This window comes from Pinus tabuliformis, chromosome 9 (genome assembly GCF_031772625.1).
Source record: "Pinus tabuliformis cultivar Carrire ecotype Pingquan chromosome 9, CPIR1, whole genome shotgun sequence".
Taxonomy (NCBI): Eukaryota; Viridiplantae; Streptophyta; class Pinopsida; order Pinales; family Pinaceae; genus Pinus; species Pinus tabuliformis.
Window position 1 is genome coordinate 73507744 of NC_142307.1, and position 15947 is coordinate 73523690.

Sequence of the window (15947 nt, forward strand, 5' to 3'; positions counted from 1 at the left end):
TGGGCTCCTCTCTCCTATGGTGACCGCTCTTACCACCCCTGTGAGGCCTCCTATGTACCTCAAACTCTGAGGCTGACTCATGGCCATCACTTTGCTCATAATCGGTTTCGGTTTCTGACATGGTTTCAGGAGCAAAGTGGCTGAAATGTACTGCTGCTTCTGCTTTAAAATCTGATGTTTTAACTGTTTGAGATGTTGTTTCAAGGGGACAAATAGCACAAGGGAAATGTTAGGGAAGGGAGACTTTGAAGGGAAATTGGGAAAAATATATGAAATAGGAATGCACATGGATTCCTTATTTTGCAAATGATGGCTTTTTTAAAAAAAATTCTCATGCTATTCTCAAGCTCTAGCAAATAATAATCTTGATGATGGGAGGCCTACCTGCAAGCTTGAAAAATTCCGGGGTCGTTTGGCAGCTCACTGGCAAATTTCTGTGGAGAAATCCCCAACGGGTCGCGCACACTACCCAATGGGTCGCACGCCCTCGATGGGTCGCGCCCGTGTAATTTTTGCACTGGCAAAGGCACTCTGATGGGTCGCGCTCGCCCAACGGGTCGCGCGCCAGTCTCAATGGGTCGCGCGCACTCAGACTTCACAAATTCGCCCAAATTCTCTTCAACACAATTCTCTCTATTGCTTTGAGGCACAATGAAGACTAATGGAGGGAGAGTGAGGCTTTATATTCTTGTTTTAAATTGATTTCATTTCAAAACCCTCTTTCTAATGTTTATCATGACACTTTTTCAAAATTTGAATGCTGTTGACTTTATGGTTTCCTTTTGTCCTGAAATTGGTTGAACTGATGTTTTTTCTTGAAAATTTTTGCAGGGATAGCTTCTGAGGAATCTTGGCAAAGGGGACCAAGGCTGCATGCTGATTTTTGAAGACTTTTGAATTTTTACAACTTTTTACAAAAATGAGAAAAATGACCTTGTCTTTAAAAACAGGGTTTTTAAATCCAAGGTAAAAATTAGCTGTACAAGATGAAATCTTTTAAAGAAACACTTTGATAATCATCCCTCTGACCTGCTGGGCATTTATTGACTTTTAGAGACATGACCTTGAAGACAAATTGGACCTAAACCCTAGACCTAGAATTTTGACCTCAAGACAAAACAAGTAACCTTGAAATAGTTTATTGACTGAAACAACTTGATCCAGCAGTGCCAAGAGGGGAGTAAAGACACCAGCTCCTCCATCAGGGTTATGGCATGCCTAATGGAATGCAATAAGATGACACTGATGAGACACCTACTTATGCAAATGCAAAGAGCTTTGATCGCTGATGGAGGGCTACTAGACCGACTCTAACACATCCCCTAAAGTCATCACATCACATCGTTGTTGTCATAGGTTCACTGGTTCACAGGACCACGAATTTCTTCAAATGGCAGTGAAGAAGCAGAGTCTAGGGCACAATTAACCACAAAAAAACTGATGCGTAATCCAGGTGTCCTGCTGGCTTTTATTATGTGTATTAATTTCTGAGGCAGTGGAAGCATTAACCGTCATAAAACAATCGAAGAGCTTGCTTCTTACTGTTTTTGATTGGCCGAGATTGTTAATGTCATTGGAAGACCTGGAGCGAGATTCAATCGCCTGATTCACTCAAGGCAGCCAGCAGGTGAGCTTTATGTATATCGCATATATGAGAGATATCAGGATATGATAGAGATACCTGAATGCCAACATATAACTTTCCCACTGAATCAATTTTTACTCGACATCGAATACATACCGCGGCCGACTTTTTCTTAGGTGGGCAACATACTCTATTTCTTTGGGTCATTTCCTTACACACAGCGTGTTTGGGTTTTTTTTTTTGACATGAGTACCCAAGTCTGGAACAATGGCATTGTTGAAGCTCACTATTGGGGCAGTCTGAATGTTGAGAGAAATGTGGTGCTTATAGCTTATGATCTCACACATTTCGACATACTGAGATACGATTCATCAAATGAGCGATGGATTAGAGCTACATGGATGTTACCGCCGCTGGGTATTACCATGCGTTGAACTTCAAAAATCACATTCCATTAATGTAATTAGTGCAACTCATTCTACTATTCATCAAAACAAAAGAAGCAACAACATGTAATGCAAAACCAGCGACCATTTTAATCACCAAACAATCTCTATTAATTCCGACCGAAAGGAAGCATAGTTGCCCAACAATTGCACATCTTCTGGGTATGAGGGGAATACGCCCATTTTTATGTATCGCAGAGTTTCACAGCAGGGTTTATCCACGCTCCAACAGTGATGTCCTGAATCGTTTCATACAAAACTCAACAGCCTCCAAGCAACTTTACTTCTCGTCATTTCAGATGAGCTATTTCAGCTACTCGAAATCATCCACGTCGCAAGGGAACGTGAGCGGCCCTCCCTGGCCGTAACTTTCCGTTTCAGCCAGAAGTGTGGCAATGAATGGATGGCTCAGAACCGCTGCCGTTCTTCTCCCACGTAAACGGCCACGCAACCCTCCGAAACCAGCTCCCTGTCGTCGCTTGGATTCAAAGACTCGATCCACACTCGCTGGAGTCCATTGTTTTAAGCCTGCGAAAAAGTAATGGATAGAGATAGAACACTGCACAAACCGATTTCAGATTGGATGGCGGACGACATATACAGTATTGTTACCGTGTGGGTCACGGGTTTGAATCACGCACGAACCGATTTGAAATGACATTATTCAAAGCGTATTTGAAATAAACAGCATTCGAACTTATTTTTGAAACAGCCACATCAAAACCATGCACATTGTTCATAAAATTGTCAGGCTGCATTTACTTGAAAACAACAGCATTCGTTGAAAGCATTTATTTGAAAACAATCATAACCAGCGTTTGAAACAGTTGTGATACCGCTTGGCTCACAATCACGCTTCCGCTGCTGGGCTCATCATGCTTCAACAGCGTTAAGCAGCAAACGTATGAACAGTAGTTGCAAAAAACGCGTTGTTGTTGCAGTGCAAATATGGTTGAAACGCAACCATAATCAGGATCCGAGAGCCTCGCCTGAGCCTCGTAACAGATGGTAATCACAGTTTCATGTACGATTACTCTGACCCATGTCAGATTGAATGCAGAATGCGGCAGAATGGTAATGGTGCCAGGTGCTAGGTTTGTATGGGTATGGCAACCGGTGGGGAGAGCTGAGCATTTTTGTATTCAGGTGGAGCAGTGACAGGAGCAGCGGAGCAGAAGGAACAGGCCAGTGGAATAATAGTGAGTCGCAAGGGAATAAGGCAGAGTCAGAGGTCAGGTAATGCAGAGCATTAATATTCAACAACCATTCAATAATGATACCAACGCAGCGTTAAAATTGAACAGCGTTAATATGATATGGACAGCGTTCAAATGGAAACGCATTCAAATGTTATGCAACAGCGTTAAACCGATATGGACAGATGTGCAACAGCAGCAGCTAATTATATGGAGGAGCAGCGCAGGCATTGTCAGGGGTATGGAGGTGCTTTTATATGGAGAGCAGACACCAGCAGCAGTATAATTAGGTTGCAGCTAAAATTGAGCTGAAGAAATACTCATGAGAAAATATTCATGAATTTCATAGCAGAAATAAACTGCACACAAAGGCCATAAAACAAATGGCTCAAATTGAAGCAGGACCAGCAATCGGATATGAAAGATAAAACATGGACAGCAAGAGAGAATATAAAAGATAAAACATGCAGTACAATTTTATTAACAAATGGTTTACATTTATAGTACATGTAGTGACCGTTGGGTTTCACATCCCAAGGTCTCTTGGACTCCTTTTGTCCATTCGGCTTCCACACTAACCCATTAGGATTAGGTGTCCAACAGATTGTTGCAGTTCTATAATCTATTTCAAATTCATCCAGTTCATATCTGTTTTTTCTATTCAAAAAGGTGATCAAGTGATTGGCTTCTTCTAGTTTACTTCCCAATTCTTCCACTGTCTGGTGGATTGCCTCTGTAGCCATCTTGACCAATTATGTTTGCTCAAAAATAATCTGAATAGAAGGCCAAACATCATTGATGGAATCAATGATGTTGGCCCAAAGGATTCCTCTCATGTCTCCCAGTGGTTTGTGCAATGTTAAATCCTTTTCTAAGGTTTTAATCCTTTCTTCCATCCTTAAGTTCCTCTGAGTTTCTTCTTTGTTCTGTATTTGTACAAGTTTACAATTGGTTTCTAAATTTGACAATTGTTCTCTGAGCTTCTTAAACTTTGTGGCCTGGATACTCATTTCTTCCATGGCTTTGAATAACTCTGCAGTTTTATCTGTTGATGTATTTGTGCTAGTTGATGTGCCTGTACCTGCTGTAGTACATGTCACTGGCAATGTTGTTGATGGTGGAATTGTTGGTGCCAATGCAGCTGCCAAGGTAGAGGGCACCGCTATGGAAACTGTAGGAATTACAGTCTGAGGAGCGGTGGCCAACTCACTCTGTTTGGATTGTATCAAGTTGTCCAATTCTTTCTCAGTCTCCTTCAATTGATTATTTAACTTAAGGACCAGGTCCATAAGTTCTTCCTCCCTCTGTCTCCAAAACTTCAGCTGTTTGAGGATGATGAAGAGGTGGAATCTTTAGCTGCTTCTTCAGTGCAGCTATGTCATCATTTTTCTTCTTTATCAATTGTTCTACTACTTTAACATCCTTGGGATCATGTCCCAGCTCTATGACCAAGTCCTCTAAGGACTTTATTCTAATATCTTTGGCCTGAGAAGAGGCCTTTTCCAACTGGAATTGGGCTGAGATATTGTTCAATGAATTCTGAAGTTGGTGAGCTACTATGGCCTTACTGGTCAATGTGGAATAGACCATTTCTCCAGTTTGTTTATGCAACTCAATTTGGTCAATAGGATGGATATCCTTTGCCATGACCTCAAAATCTGTCTTAAGATAATCTGCCATTGTTTTAGGTTGTTGTATGGTTGGCTTGAGAAAGCTCATCTGCATCTTGCCTTCTTTTATATCAAAGGCTGACATTAGCCTTGTTTGGTTTGTTGGGGCCATTCTCAGATAATGTGCATAACTCTGCACCTTTAGCTTTTCATTCCTTGCCTTGATTTCCTTGTATTTTTCTTTGATGTCTTGGCTTTGTCCTGTGGGAGCCCTGAAGGAGGATACTTCCACACTCTGCTGCCTTTCCAAAATTTGATTTTGAGAGGTGGAAGGTTCTTGTGTCCCTCCTAAAGGAATGGTGTGCCCGCTTTTTGTCCTCTCTGCTCTTGTAGTCCCTACTGTTTCCTCAGTATATTCTTGCTCTGCATATGGATTTAACCTCTACCTCTTAGCAAAGGTTTGAGCAACAGGCATGCTGGAAGGAGTGGCCTCCTCTCGGTTTCTCTTAAGGTTTCTTTCCTCATTGAGAGGAGTCTGCAAAACAGGAGGATTGCTCATGATTTGTTCAGGTTGAGCAAATTCCTCTAAAATTTCAAGCTATTCAGATTCTGCTTGTTGTTCTGAAAGCTCTGGTTGTTTTGATGGCTCTGCTTGTTCTGATGATGTTGGTTGTCCTAATGGTCCTACCTCTGATGATGGATTTGCTTCTATTTGCCCACTGTGGTCTTATGCTTGTCTTTGAGACTGAGAGTCTCCTGGAACCTATACAAAGGAATCCTCATCAAGTCTCATGTCTAAGTCCATTAATACATTATCAATAGCAACCTCTGTACTATCTCGATCTATCAAAGTGCCTTCCACCCATTTGGATTGATTAGCATATTGTTCAATTTCAAGGATCCTATGATGGATGTAAGGAGATAGTTTATTCTTTTGTCTCCTATTACAAATGAAACTGTGGGGGTCATCAGTCCACATGAAACTATGTTTCAGTTTCAATCTTCAAAGGATTTCATCTGCCTCCTTTCCTGCTTCTCTATTGTTACAAATGAATGGGCCTAGCTGATCCTTTATCTTGAGTTAGGCTTTCTTCTCGGTTCTTACAAAGTGCACCTTATCTGAATTGATAATTTGTCTGTAGTACTCCAGAGAAAATAATCTCATGGGGAGGTACTTTGGCAATTTGTAAGGTGGCAGTTCACATCCATAAATTCTAATTTCAGTATGGTTTTGGTACAAGTACCAATCCCCTACTTTGTATTGTTTTGACAACTGCAGGACCTTCTTGATGTCTGCACTGATTCTGGGTGGAGGGCTTCCTAGCATCATGGTTGTCACAGGATGAACAAAGAGGTCTATGAAGTCTGTATAGGAGTATTGAGAATCAAACTGATGAATTAAAGAAGTCCAGAAGATCATTGATCTAGGTTTCCTTTAGTATCAAGCTTTTGGAGGGAAATTGGAAACCTATCAGCTTGGTAGTACAAGAAAAAATGATACAGAACTGAAGAATACTTGAAAACTCTTTCATTTTCCAACCTCATGAATTGATCATGCATTTTGTCAGCAATAAACTTTGCATAGTCAAACATGATAGCTGGTGGTTGGTCAAGAGAGTAGATTGACATGATGGATATTATGATCGCATCGATATATTCACTGGTGGTGCAGCCTAATATACCAGATATCATATCTATAATATCTCGACCAAGGTTGGAGAATATAGTCCATAGATAAGGAGGTGGGTTCTTTGGAATATATTTTTCTTCACTGATAAAAATTTGGAACAACTCGGCTAGTCTAACTGAAGTGAGTGTAGGGTATCTGTTCAGCATGTCCCCAATGGAAATAGGGGTTAGGTTTTGGCTTAGTTGCAAATGAAGCATCTAGTTGATGGATTCAACAGTGATAGTAAACAGAACAGACTAGTCAGGAGTTCTTACTACCCTTTGGATAGGATCATAGTTCATGTGGCAGTAATGTACAATTTCTGGGAATACATGCACTCTGGGGAACTGGTACTTAGGAAAACCTGATTCCCAAAGTCCAATGGAGTCGGCTTGGTTTAGGTACTGGTCTCTATACTTGCAGAAGAGTTTCAGAGGGGATTTTGAGACTGAGGTGTCTTTTATTTGGAAATATTTGTCTGCAAGTGGAAGGTGGTCTAAATCCCTGTGGGGAGTCATAATGGGCATGACATTCAGGAAAATTGGGGCTTCCATCTGTTATCACTCAAGAAAAAAATTTTAAATTGTTCACATCAGTTCGATTGTTTGTCAAAGGGTTGGTGTCAATTTTGGGTCTAGTCTTTTCATCTGGTTTTAGAGTCTAAATAGTTTGAATAGGAGTCTTGTGAAGAGTATTGTTGGTATGTACAAAGGGGTCAATTCTCTGTCTTAGTCTATCATTGGTCTCGCATCTCACATGAATATCATATGTCCAAACTCGTTTCAAAGCTGAAATTGTCTAGGTGATTTCGTAGCGCCTGTAATCATTTTAAAGTGGTTTCGCAGCACATAAATCCTTTTATCAATTTCGCAGCGCAACATGTTTTAGGTGATTTCGTAGCGCATAATTCATATTTTGCACTGGCTGCGCTACGAAATTGGGGATTTGTTTGAATCCATAGCAAATATTTCACAGCTGTCATATCCAGCAAAATCCATCAACAGTTGTCAGCCTATATACTTCGTCTATCATATCCGACCGCTTATCCTCATCATTAGGTCGTGAGGTGTCTTGGTATTGGTACGTGTTTGCAGTTGTATTTTACTCTGCGGGTTTGGTCGATCAATCAGGCTTTTCAAAATAGTACCAGTGCAGTCAGAAGAAATTAGAGCGATGGCAAGGCATTGTAGTGTTGGCACTGAACTGAGGATGTCTGTTGAGCGGTTTATTCTCCTTGACACTCAGCCTGTATTTAGTGCATCTGTTTTGGCGGAAATGATGAGGCCTGATGGATCTTCTTCGATTTCTGTTTTAAGTGGAGAGCAGTTATCAGCTGAGTTGGCTCATGAGTTAATGGGTATTCAGGGCACTTTCTAGCTTGGCGTTTTCCTTGCTTCAGTCTGCCATGTGCTGTTGCTTGTGACAGAGGGCCTTCATGATATCAGTCTCTGGAGACTCATGCTAACGGTTGATATGCTAAAGCAGGGGATACCAGACCCATCTCTTCTGAATTCCCCTTCAACTGGAATAGGTGCCTATTCACAAAGTTCAAATATAGCGTCTGACAGAGAGGAGCGGGACACTTTACAGGATGATTCAACTGAGTTTTTGGCTGATCCAGTGTTCATTCACACAAAGTTGCGTGAACAGGAGTTTTCTTGGTACAATGTTTTGTGTTTGAGAAAAGCGCTTTCACTTTATTTCAATTCATCTTCTTTCAGGAAGAATGGGTTTGTTCAGTATTTTCCATCACGGCTCCAATACAATGATCATTTGGATGTGCTGAATGAAACCCCGTCTCAACCAAATAAAGATGAAGCTGGCCCTCAAGGGCAGCATATATTCAATAACTCACAGAGCAGATCTTTTGAGATTCCGACTAATTGGTCAAGTCCTGGTGAAGTTAATTTCTACGTTCTTCCATTGAAGGTGTCAGATGATTTAACAAAGATCCAGCTTGAGAGCTATACCTCAATACTGAAGCAACTCCGTGATCAGGTGCTTTCGATGCCACGTCGTTCCTTTGCAAGGCCAATCAGTGAGCGTGAATTGCAGTTTACATGGTGTGAGTTCGGCAAAAGATGTAACACGTTTCAAGACTCACAAAGGGTTTTGGGATGAAGTAGCCGAGAAATTGAAAGAAGAGACAGGAAAATGTGTATCGCCATGGAAGTAATGGACCCAGTTAATAGAACTATTGTGCCATCATCACCTTCGGATGGAGAACCGTTGTCAGAAAAGGAGGAGCTTTCTGCTCTCAAAGCAGGTCTGAGAAAAGTTAATATTTTTAGAGATTATGTAGGAGCAGGAAGAGCAAAGAAGGCTTGTAGAGAAGAGGATGGGAGTGATGGTAGATTGTCTGCAAGGAGTGATGGATGTGAATATGTATTTGACAGTGATTCTGTTGATGAATGTGATGAGGATGAGGCTGAGGATAAGGATAGATTTAGTTTTCGGAATTCCTTTAGTTATGGGACATTGGCTGCAGCTAATCATGTTGAAGGAGCTCTCTATTTGGACTTTAGAGAAGATGGAGTTGATGACAATTGGATCATCAATCATAAAGCAAATATAGAGTCAAGTTCCAAGGTGATTGAGGAGCCATGTTCATCAGACTCTGATTATACTCTTGTACAGCCTCCTTCCATGCGGAGCCTTCTTTCTTGGAAAAAGAGGAAATTGAATTTTCGGTCACCACGAGCAAGGGGAGAGACGCTGTTGAATAAAGCATATGGAGAAGAGGGTGGAGATGATATTGACTTTGACCGCCGACAATTATGCTGCCCTATTGACTCTCTTCCTTTGTATCATAAGAATGACAATGGAGTATCGCAGGACATATGTGAATGTTTAGACTTTGGTGATGACCATTTCACCATAGGTAGCTAGGAACAGAAAGATTTTATTAGTAGAGATGGTCAGATAAAGTGTCGTCCCAAGTTTTTTTTGCTTCAATTGATCAGCGTAGTGAAAAGGCTATCGGGGAGAGTGCTTGTACTGCTTTGGTGGCTGTTATTGCTGATTGGTTGCATGATAATCCCAATTCCATGCCTATAAAATCTCAGTTTGATACCTTGATACGAGATGGATCTTTAGAGTGGAGGAATCTTTGTGATGTAGAAGCTTACAGAGAGAAGTTCCCAGACAGGCACTTTGATCTAGAGACAGTATTACAGGCAAAGGTACGTCCTCTTTCTGTGGCCCCAGGGAAGTCCTTTGTTGGTTTCTTTCAAGATGAAGGAATGGGAGATTCCTTTGAATTTCTACAAGGGGCTATGTCTTTTGACAATATCTGGGAAGAAATTACTAGTGCATGTACTGAGGAGGCTGAGAACAGTGAACCACAGATTTATATTGTCAGCTGGAATGACCATTTTTTTGTGCTCAAGGTTGAAAAGGAGGCATACTACATCATTGACACCCTAGGAGAAAGATTGTTTGAAGGGTGCAACCAGGCTTATGTCTTGAAGTTTGATAAGGAGACAACTGTCTATCAGTTGCCAGAAGAACAGAAGTTGGAAGACGAAAAGTGTAGCAGCACACATCAATCTGCACCAACAGAGAATTTGAAATCTATACCTGTAGACATTTCAAAACCTTCACCAGCAGCCAATGGGAATAGACCACAAAAGGAAACTCCTAAAGATAAAGAGACAGATTCATCTGAGATTGTTGAAAAAAGAGACTGTAAAGAAAGGTTGGTTTGTAAGGGGAAGGAGTCATGCAAAGAGTTTATCAAGGGATTTTGGGCAGCACTTCCATTGCGGGAGTTACAGATTGACATTAAAAAGGGGTTGATAGGAAGGATCCCACTACATCATAGACTGCAAATTGAGATTCATACAGTTATATTTGGAACAGTCAATGGTGTTATTGGTGTCATTACATCTCTTCCTCAGGAGCAATATCTGTTTCTTGAAGAGTTGCAAGCAAATCTTGTCAAAGTGATCAAGGGAGTAGGGTGTTTAAGCCATGAACAGTGGCGATCATTTAGCTATGAAAGGAAGACTGTGCTTTTGAAATTACACAGCAGCTTCGTAGCGCACTACGAAACTGCTGTAGCTGCATGTTACAATTGAGTTGATCAATTATGATTGACAAAGCAGCAAATCTTTTTGAAAGGTTTTGTCATCACACAGGTACATGGGAAAGGCTTACAGCACATCAAGGACGTGGCAGTCTGCTCCATTTTGGGTAATTAAAGGATAAAGGCATGCTTCTTTGGATTCGAACATTTTGAGGCAAACCAAGGACCGACAAACAGGGGTAGTTTCCTATGTTTCAGGGCAATGGAAAAGATGTGTCATTAAAGATCAAACATGGAGCCTTGAACATCCATTACAGCCAAACTAAAGGGGAGCAGATGTCAAAGAACGAGAACCATTGTAATCAAGGCTATTATTAGCATAACACGGTGTTAGAATCCTACTTGATTTAGATCTCTAAAAACTCCAGTCAACACTTTGTTGTATTTATTAAGTAGTTAGAGTTTAACAGATGTCAGTAATAGAAGTAGTTTTTGAATTCCCCTCATGCTGGAGGAGGAATCTCGATCAATTAGAATAAGAGCTCTATATATAGTTGAAACAGCAATGTAATCAGGGTTGGAAAATTTTATGATACAGCTTGTATTTGGCTTATGTAAAGACTCATTTCAGTAATATAATTTTGACTTTACTTCTCAGGGTTCATGAGGGATTTCTATTGTTCAGAATGTGTGATCTTGTCCTTTCCATAATTTTTACAGTGGTATAGATGTATAATCACTCAGAATTCACTGAATGTGCTCTGATTTCCTGTATGCATTTATAAACTGTGGTCCCATATGAGTTTTGTTCTGAATGTCTAAATGCTGAGTGCCCTGACTTCTATGTAAGGTTGAGTTCACTGTTATATTGAGGTGTTGTTGACTCCATAAGCCCAATGGATAGTTGTTTAATGTATTTCCAGCATTCATATTTGTCACACTTGTTCTATAAGAGTTAGCCATCTTAATCTTTATCAAAATCATTAACCTTTGAGAGAGCCCTCTCAGGTTGAGGAGGCTAAGCCTCAGCCAAAATTTGGTTTGAAATAGTTACTTAGAGTCAACCTGACCAGCAGCCTATCAGGGTCTGCTTTTGAGATAACACCATCCTTGGTTCTTATGGATTCAAGGACAGGGCGAAGGATTTCATGGAATTGGGGAACAATTGGTCTATTTCAGAGTATCTCAGGTTTACCCGGTGGATTAACTGACTAAATTACTTAGCATTTAAAGAAATTTAGCTCAAGTTTGGCAAGAAATCATGGTTTCTTAGTCATAAATGGGGTAAATATATGGTTTTGGCTGTTTGAATGGTGAAATGATGATTGTGCACTATTTGCAGGGAGCGCACGGGTCTGTAATGTGATCTGGAGTTCTTCGGCTGTGGAAAGTTGACGGTTGATAGCAGGTTTGTAGTTGAACGTGCTATGTGCTTTGCATGGAAGCCAGAACATCCTTTTCATGATAAAAAACAAAAACAATGAGTTTTTTGGCTTTATGTGTAAAGTCAATGATATTGGCGGGTATAATGGGAAAATGACAGTTGGCACCAATCAGAGGATGGGATAGTTTGTCACTTAGCAGAGGCGGTAAGCGAGATCCATCACACCGCTTTTCGAGAAAAATGGTTTTGGGGGGGGGAATAAATCGTGAAACCGCTCACGCCGAGCGAGGAAAGGTCGGCCTTCGGAGGCTGCCCGATATGAGTAGAGGCCGTTAGATCTGAAGGGGTCAGATCGTACGGTGATCGGGAGTGTGATTTGATTGCGGAGTTAATGGAGGGGCCTGACAGGATTTTAATTGCGGGTTAGGGCAGCTTAATGACGTCGGGGGCGATCTGATTGGAGGAAGGTTATTAATTAATCACTATTTGATTAATTAATCCTTTTTGGTTTGGTGGGGGGTTATGGCTCTTAATTAGTCGTGAATCGACTAATTAATCCATTTAATTATTTACTATTATAGTTTATATTGCAAACCATCGGGAGGGGATATTATCATACGGGATTTAAATAAAATATACGGGAAAGGGGGTTTTCTTTTGGGGAGTTAAATAAATACAATAAAGATTAATGTTAATATGAAGCGAAAGTGGAAAGTTAATGCGCTAAGTATAATATATTGATATTTATTTTAATATCCACATCTACACATCATTACTTAGGCTAAATGCTTTTTTGTGGGTTTTGCGGGAAAATGAATGAATTGAAGGGGATGAATTTTCATGAGGGGATTTTAGTACTTAGAACCTATAAGTTATTTGGCCGAGGTTCCGATCCTTCCATAAGTCAGAGAAATGCTTTGAGCCCCTTTAACTTAAGGTTTAGGTACTCTTTACTTTGCTTATGGGAAATTAGTAAAATTAAGGGTGAAATGAATGGGGAAATTAATCACTTGACTTTGTGGAAATGCTCAATTATCATCCACACTCTTAGCAACTTGTTGATGAAAGTAAATGATATGACTTTATGCAATCAATCACCATAATTCTACAACCATCCAACTACTTACCCACCTACTCATCCTACCAATTTTTTTCTTTATTAGGGTGCACTTACGCTGTTAAACCCTTATCAAACTTTTCTTTTCTTTTACAATAGAAATCTAACTAAATCTATCCTTATACATCCAAGGGCTTAGATTAAACTGTTGAGCTCCTTTCATTTACTCTACCTATCTACTTATCTGCCAAGATTAAACAGTTTTGTCAGATTTTATTCTCTATCTCTAAGCATGAAATTCAAAACATGGAATAACCAAGATTAAACTGTTTGGTTACCATGGATTGTGGCATGAATAACAAGTTGCACACAATCATTATTGTACAAAAAATAAAATAGCGGTGGCATTTGGACTTGCACATTTTCATGGTATTTTTCCTTTTCTTGGGGTTCATTTTTCATCTTTTTTTACCTTTTTTCATTCTTTTTGTCTTTTGATTTTTCTTTTATGACATACCCTCTTTACATTTTTTATTTTTTTTATTTTTTAAAAATATGGAAAACATTTGTAGAAAGAAAAGGTATGTACATATTACAATTTTGACCTCATCCATTCAAAAATTATGACACCTATTGGTATAGGAACATAACAGTGGCTCCACTTGGGGATGGCATTTCCTGGTGAAATGTCAAGAACTAGCAGATCAATGGCCTTCTGAATTTCTATGATTTAAATCTGCAACTTTCCTTTACCTTGCTACTTTATTGATATTTACTGACAGTAAAACTTTTTGAAGCTTAGGGCATTCTCTTCGGGCTTCAACTTCAAAATTTACCATGCAATCCAAACTAAAATTTGTGACGGATATAGTATGTACAAGTGATTAGTAAAATCAGTGATTGGGATCTACATAGTGCTTAAGCATTCAACCATTGACTAGTCCTCCTTCTACTTCTGTACAATTCAATTCTTTAAGGTAATCAGCATTATTGCCTTTGAAAGCATAAATAATGTAAGGACCTTTCCATAGGAAGTCAAACTTCCCATGTTTTCCTTTATCTTCCCTTCTTGAGTCCCATTTCAAAACTTTATCTCCCAGATAGAAATCTTGTGCCTTGGTTCTTTTGTCAAATGCTTTCTTGATTTTCTCCTGAACAACTTGGGACCTGATGTACACTTGTTCCTTGGTTCGCTGCAAATGAATAGTCTGGTTGATCCTTCTCTGAATATCATTGGGCTTAACCTGTGCTTCTTGGAGTAACTTCATCACTAGAGTTCCCAAAGAAGATGGGAAGACAGCCTCCATTCCATAGACTAGCTGATAGGGACTGGTGCCAATAGATTTCTTTGTGGTCAGTCTGTCTGCCCACAAAGCATTCACTAGTTTCTTATTCCAGATCTTCTTATTGTCTTCCAATAATTTTTTGATAATATTCATTAAGCTCTTATCGAAGGATTCTGCAAGTCCATTTCCCTAGGGATAGTAGGTTGTGGAATGGCCGAGGGTTATGTGGTACTTGTTGCAAAAATCAATCATCCTTTTTTATTTGAAGGCTGCAACATTGTCTGTGATGATTTTAGTGGGACAACCGAATCTGGATAGAATGTTGGCCTCAAGAAAACCTATTATGACAGTATCAGTGGCTTGTCTTGAGGGTATGGCTTCTATCCATTTTGTAAAATAATCTGTGGCAATTAAGATCCATCTATGTTGAGCAAAGGAAGGGGGATGAATTTCACCAATGAAGTCAAGACCCCACTACTGAAATGGTATTTAAGTTGATATAGGTTTCAAAGGTAATGGCAGTAATTTTCTTTTTCCTTATAAAATTTGACATTTGTGGCATGAGGTTACAATTTTTTTCACATCGACAAACAGAGTGGACTAGTAAAAACCAACCCTCAAGATCTTATCAGTTGTTGTCTTCCAATAGAGATGCCCCCCGCAATCACTTGCATGAAACTCTTGCAAAATTTTATCAGATTCCTCCTTTAACAAACAATTTAGAAAGATGCCTTCATGATTTTTCCAAAATAAAGCGTTATCAATTATGAAAAACTTAAGAGATTTCATCTTTAAGAACCTACTTAGTCCTGGATAACTCTGGAGGGGCTTGAAGGTTTTGTAGAACGTATATTATGGCAGCATACCATGGTGAATCTATAAAGGCTTGGTTGATCTGTGGAGTCGCCATCTCCTCTTCATGATCCAATTCTGCAATGAAGTTCATGTCTAGGGCCTGGTAGTTTGATTTAGCCATGAGCTTAGCCAAACCCTGGCCTTTGATAAATTTTGTAGGTTTTATTTCTAAATCATACTCTAATATGGTAGCTATCCACTTCCCTCTCTTTCCATCAAATCCATCCTGTGTCAAAATGTCCTTGACTACAACATAAGCTACTATATGAGAGTACAAGATATAAACTTCGAAATCTTTAATAGCTTTAACCAGAGCAAAAGCCTGCTTTTCCATTATGGTATATTTTAAAGGTGCATCTCTCAGGGATTTACTGAAAAAGGCTATTGGCTGTTAAAAACCCTGATCATTTTTCTGTAAGAGGACTGCGACAATGGTGTGTTTTGAAGCAAAAGAAAATATGATGAATTCCCTATCAAACATTGGACTGATGAGGACTGATGTTTGTGTCAAGGCCAATTTTATATCTTCAAATGAATTTTTAGCTCTAGAGTCCATTTAATAGTCGAATATTTCTTTAACATGTTGTTTAGTAATCTAATTAACTCGGCTAAATCATAGATAAATCTCCTCAAAAAGTTTATTTTACCTAAAAAGGCCTGAAGTTCTTTGATATTCCTAGGATGTGGTATCTGCAAAATAGATTCAATTCTTGTTCGATCAATCCTGATACCATCTTTGGAGATAATGTGACCTAGTAATTTCCCTTCTTCCAACCCAAACAAAGATTTTTTAGGATTCAGATAAATTCCATATTTCCTACATTTAGTAAAG

The 15947-nt window shown here is 39.6% G+C and overlaps 1 protein-coding gene and 1 pseudogene across 1 annotated transcript; both read left to right on the forward strand.

The window, feature by feature from the left end:
• Positions 1 to 7658: 7658 nt before the first annotated feature.
• LOC149147168 (uncharacterized) lies at positions 7659 to 8627 on the forward strand. Its single transcript, XM_089441733.1, has one exon. It carries the CDS (start codon positions 7965 to 7967, stop codon positions 8625 to 8627), a length of 663 nt encoding a protein of 220 aa, XP_089297859.1. The 5' UTR covers positions 7659 to 7964.
• Positions 8628 to 8672: 45 nt separating this feature from the next.
• LOC149147169 (uncharacterized) overlaps positions 8673 to 15947 on the forward strand; it is a 70250-nt pseudogene continuing 62975 nt past the window's right edge.

Bases quoted from the DNA above. Each gene is read 5' to 3' on its own strand.
- LOC149147168 (XM_089441733.1), top strand. From the start codon at position 7,965: ATGCTAACGGTTGATATGCTAAAGCAGGGGATACCAGACCCATCTCTT.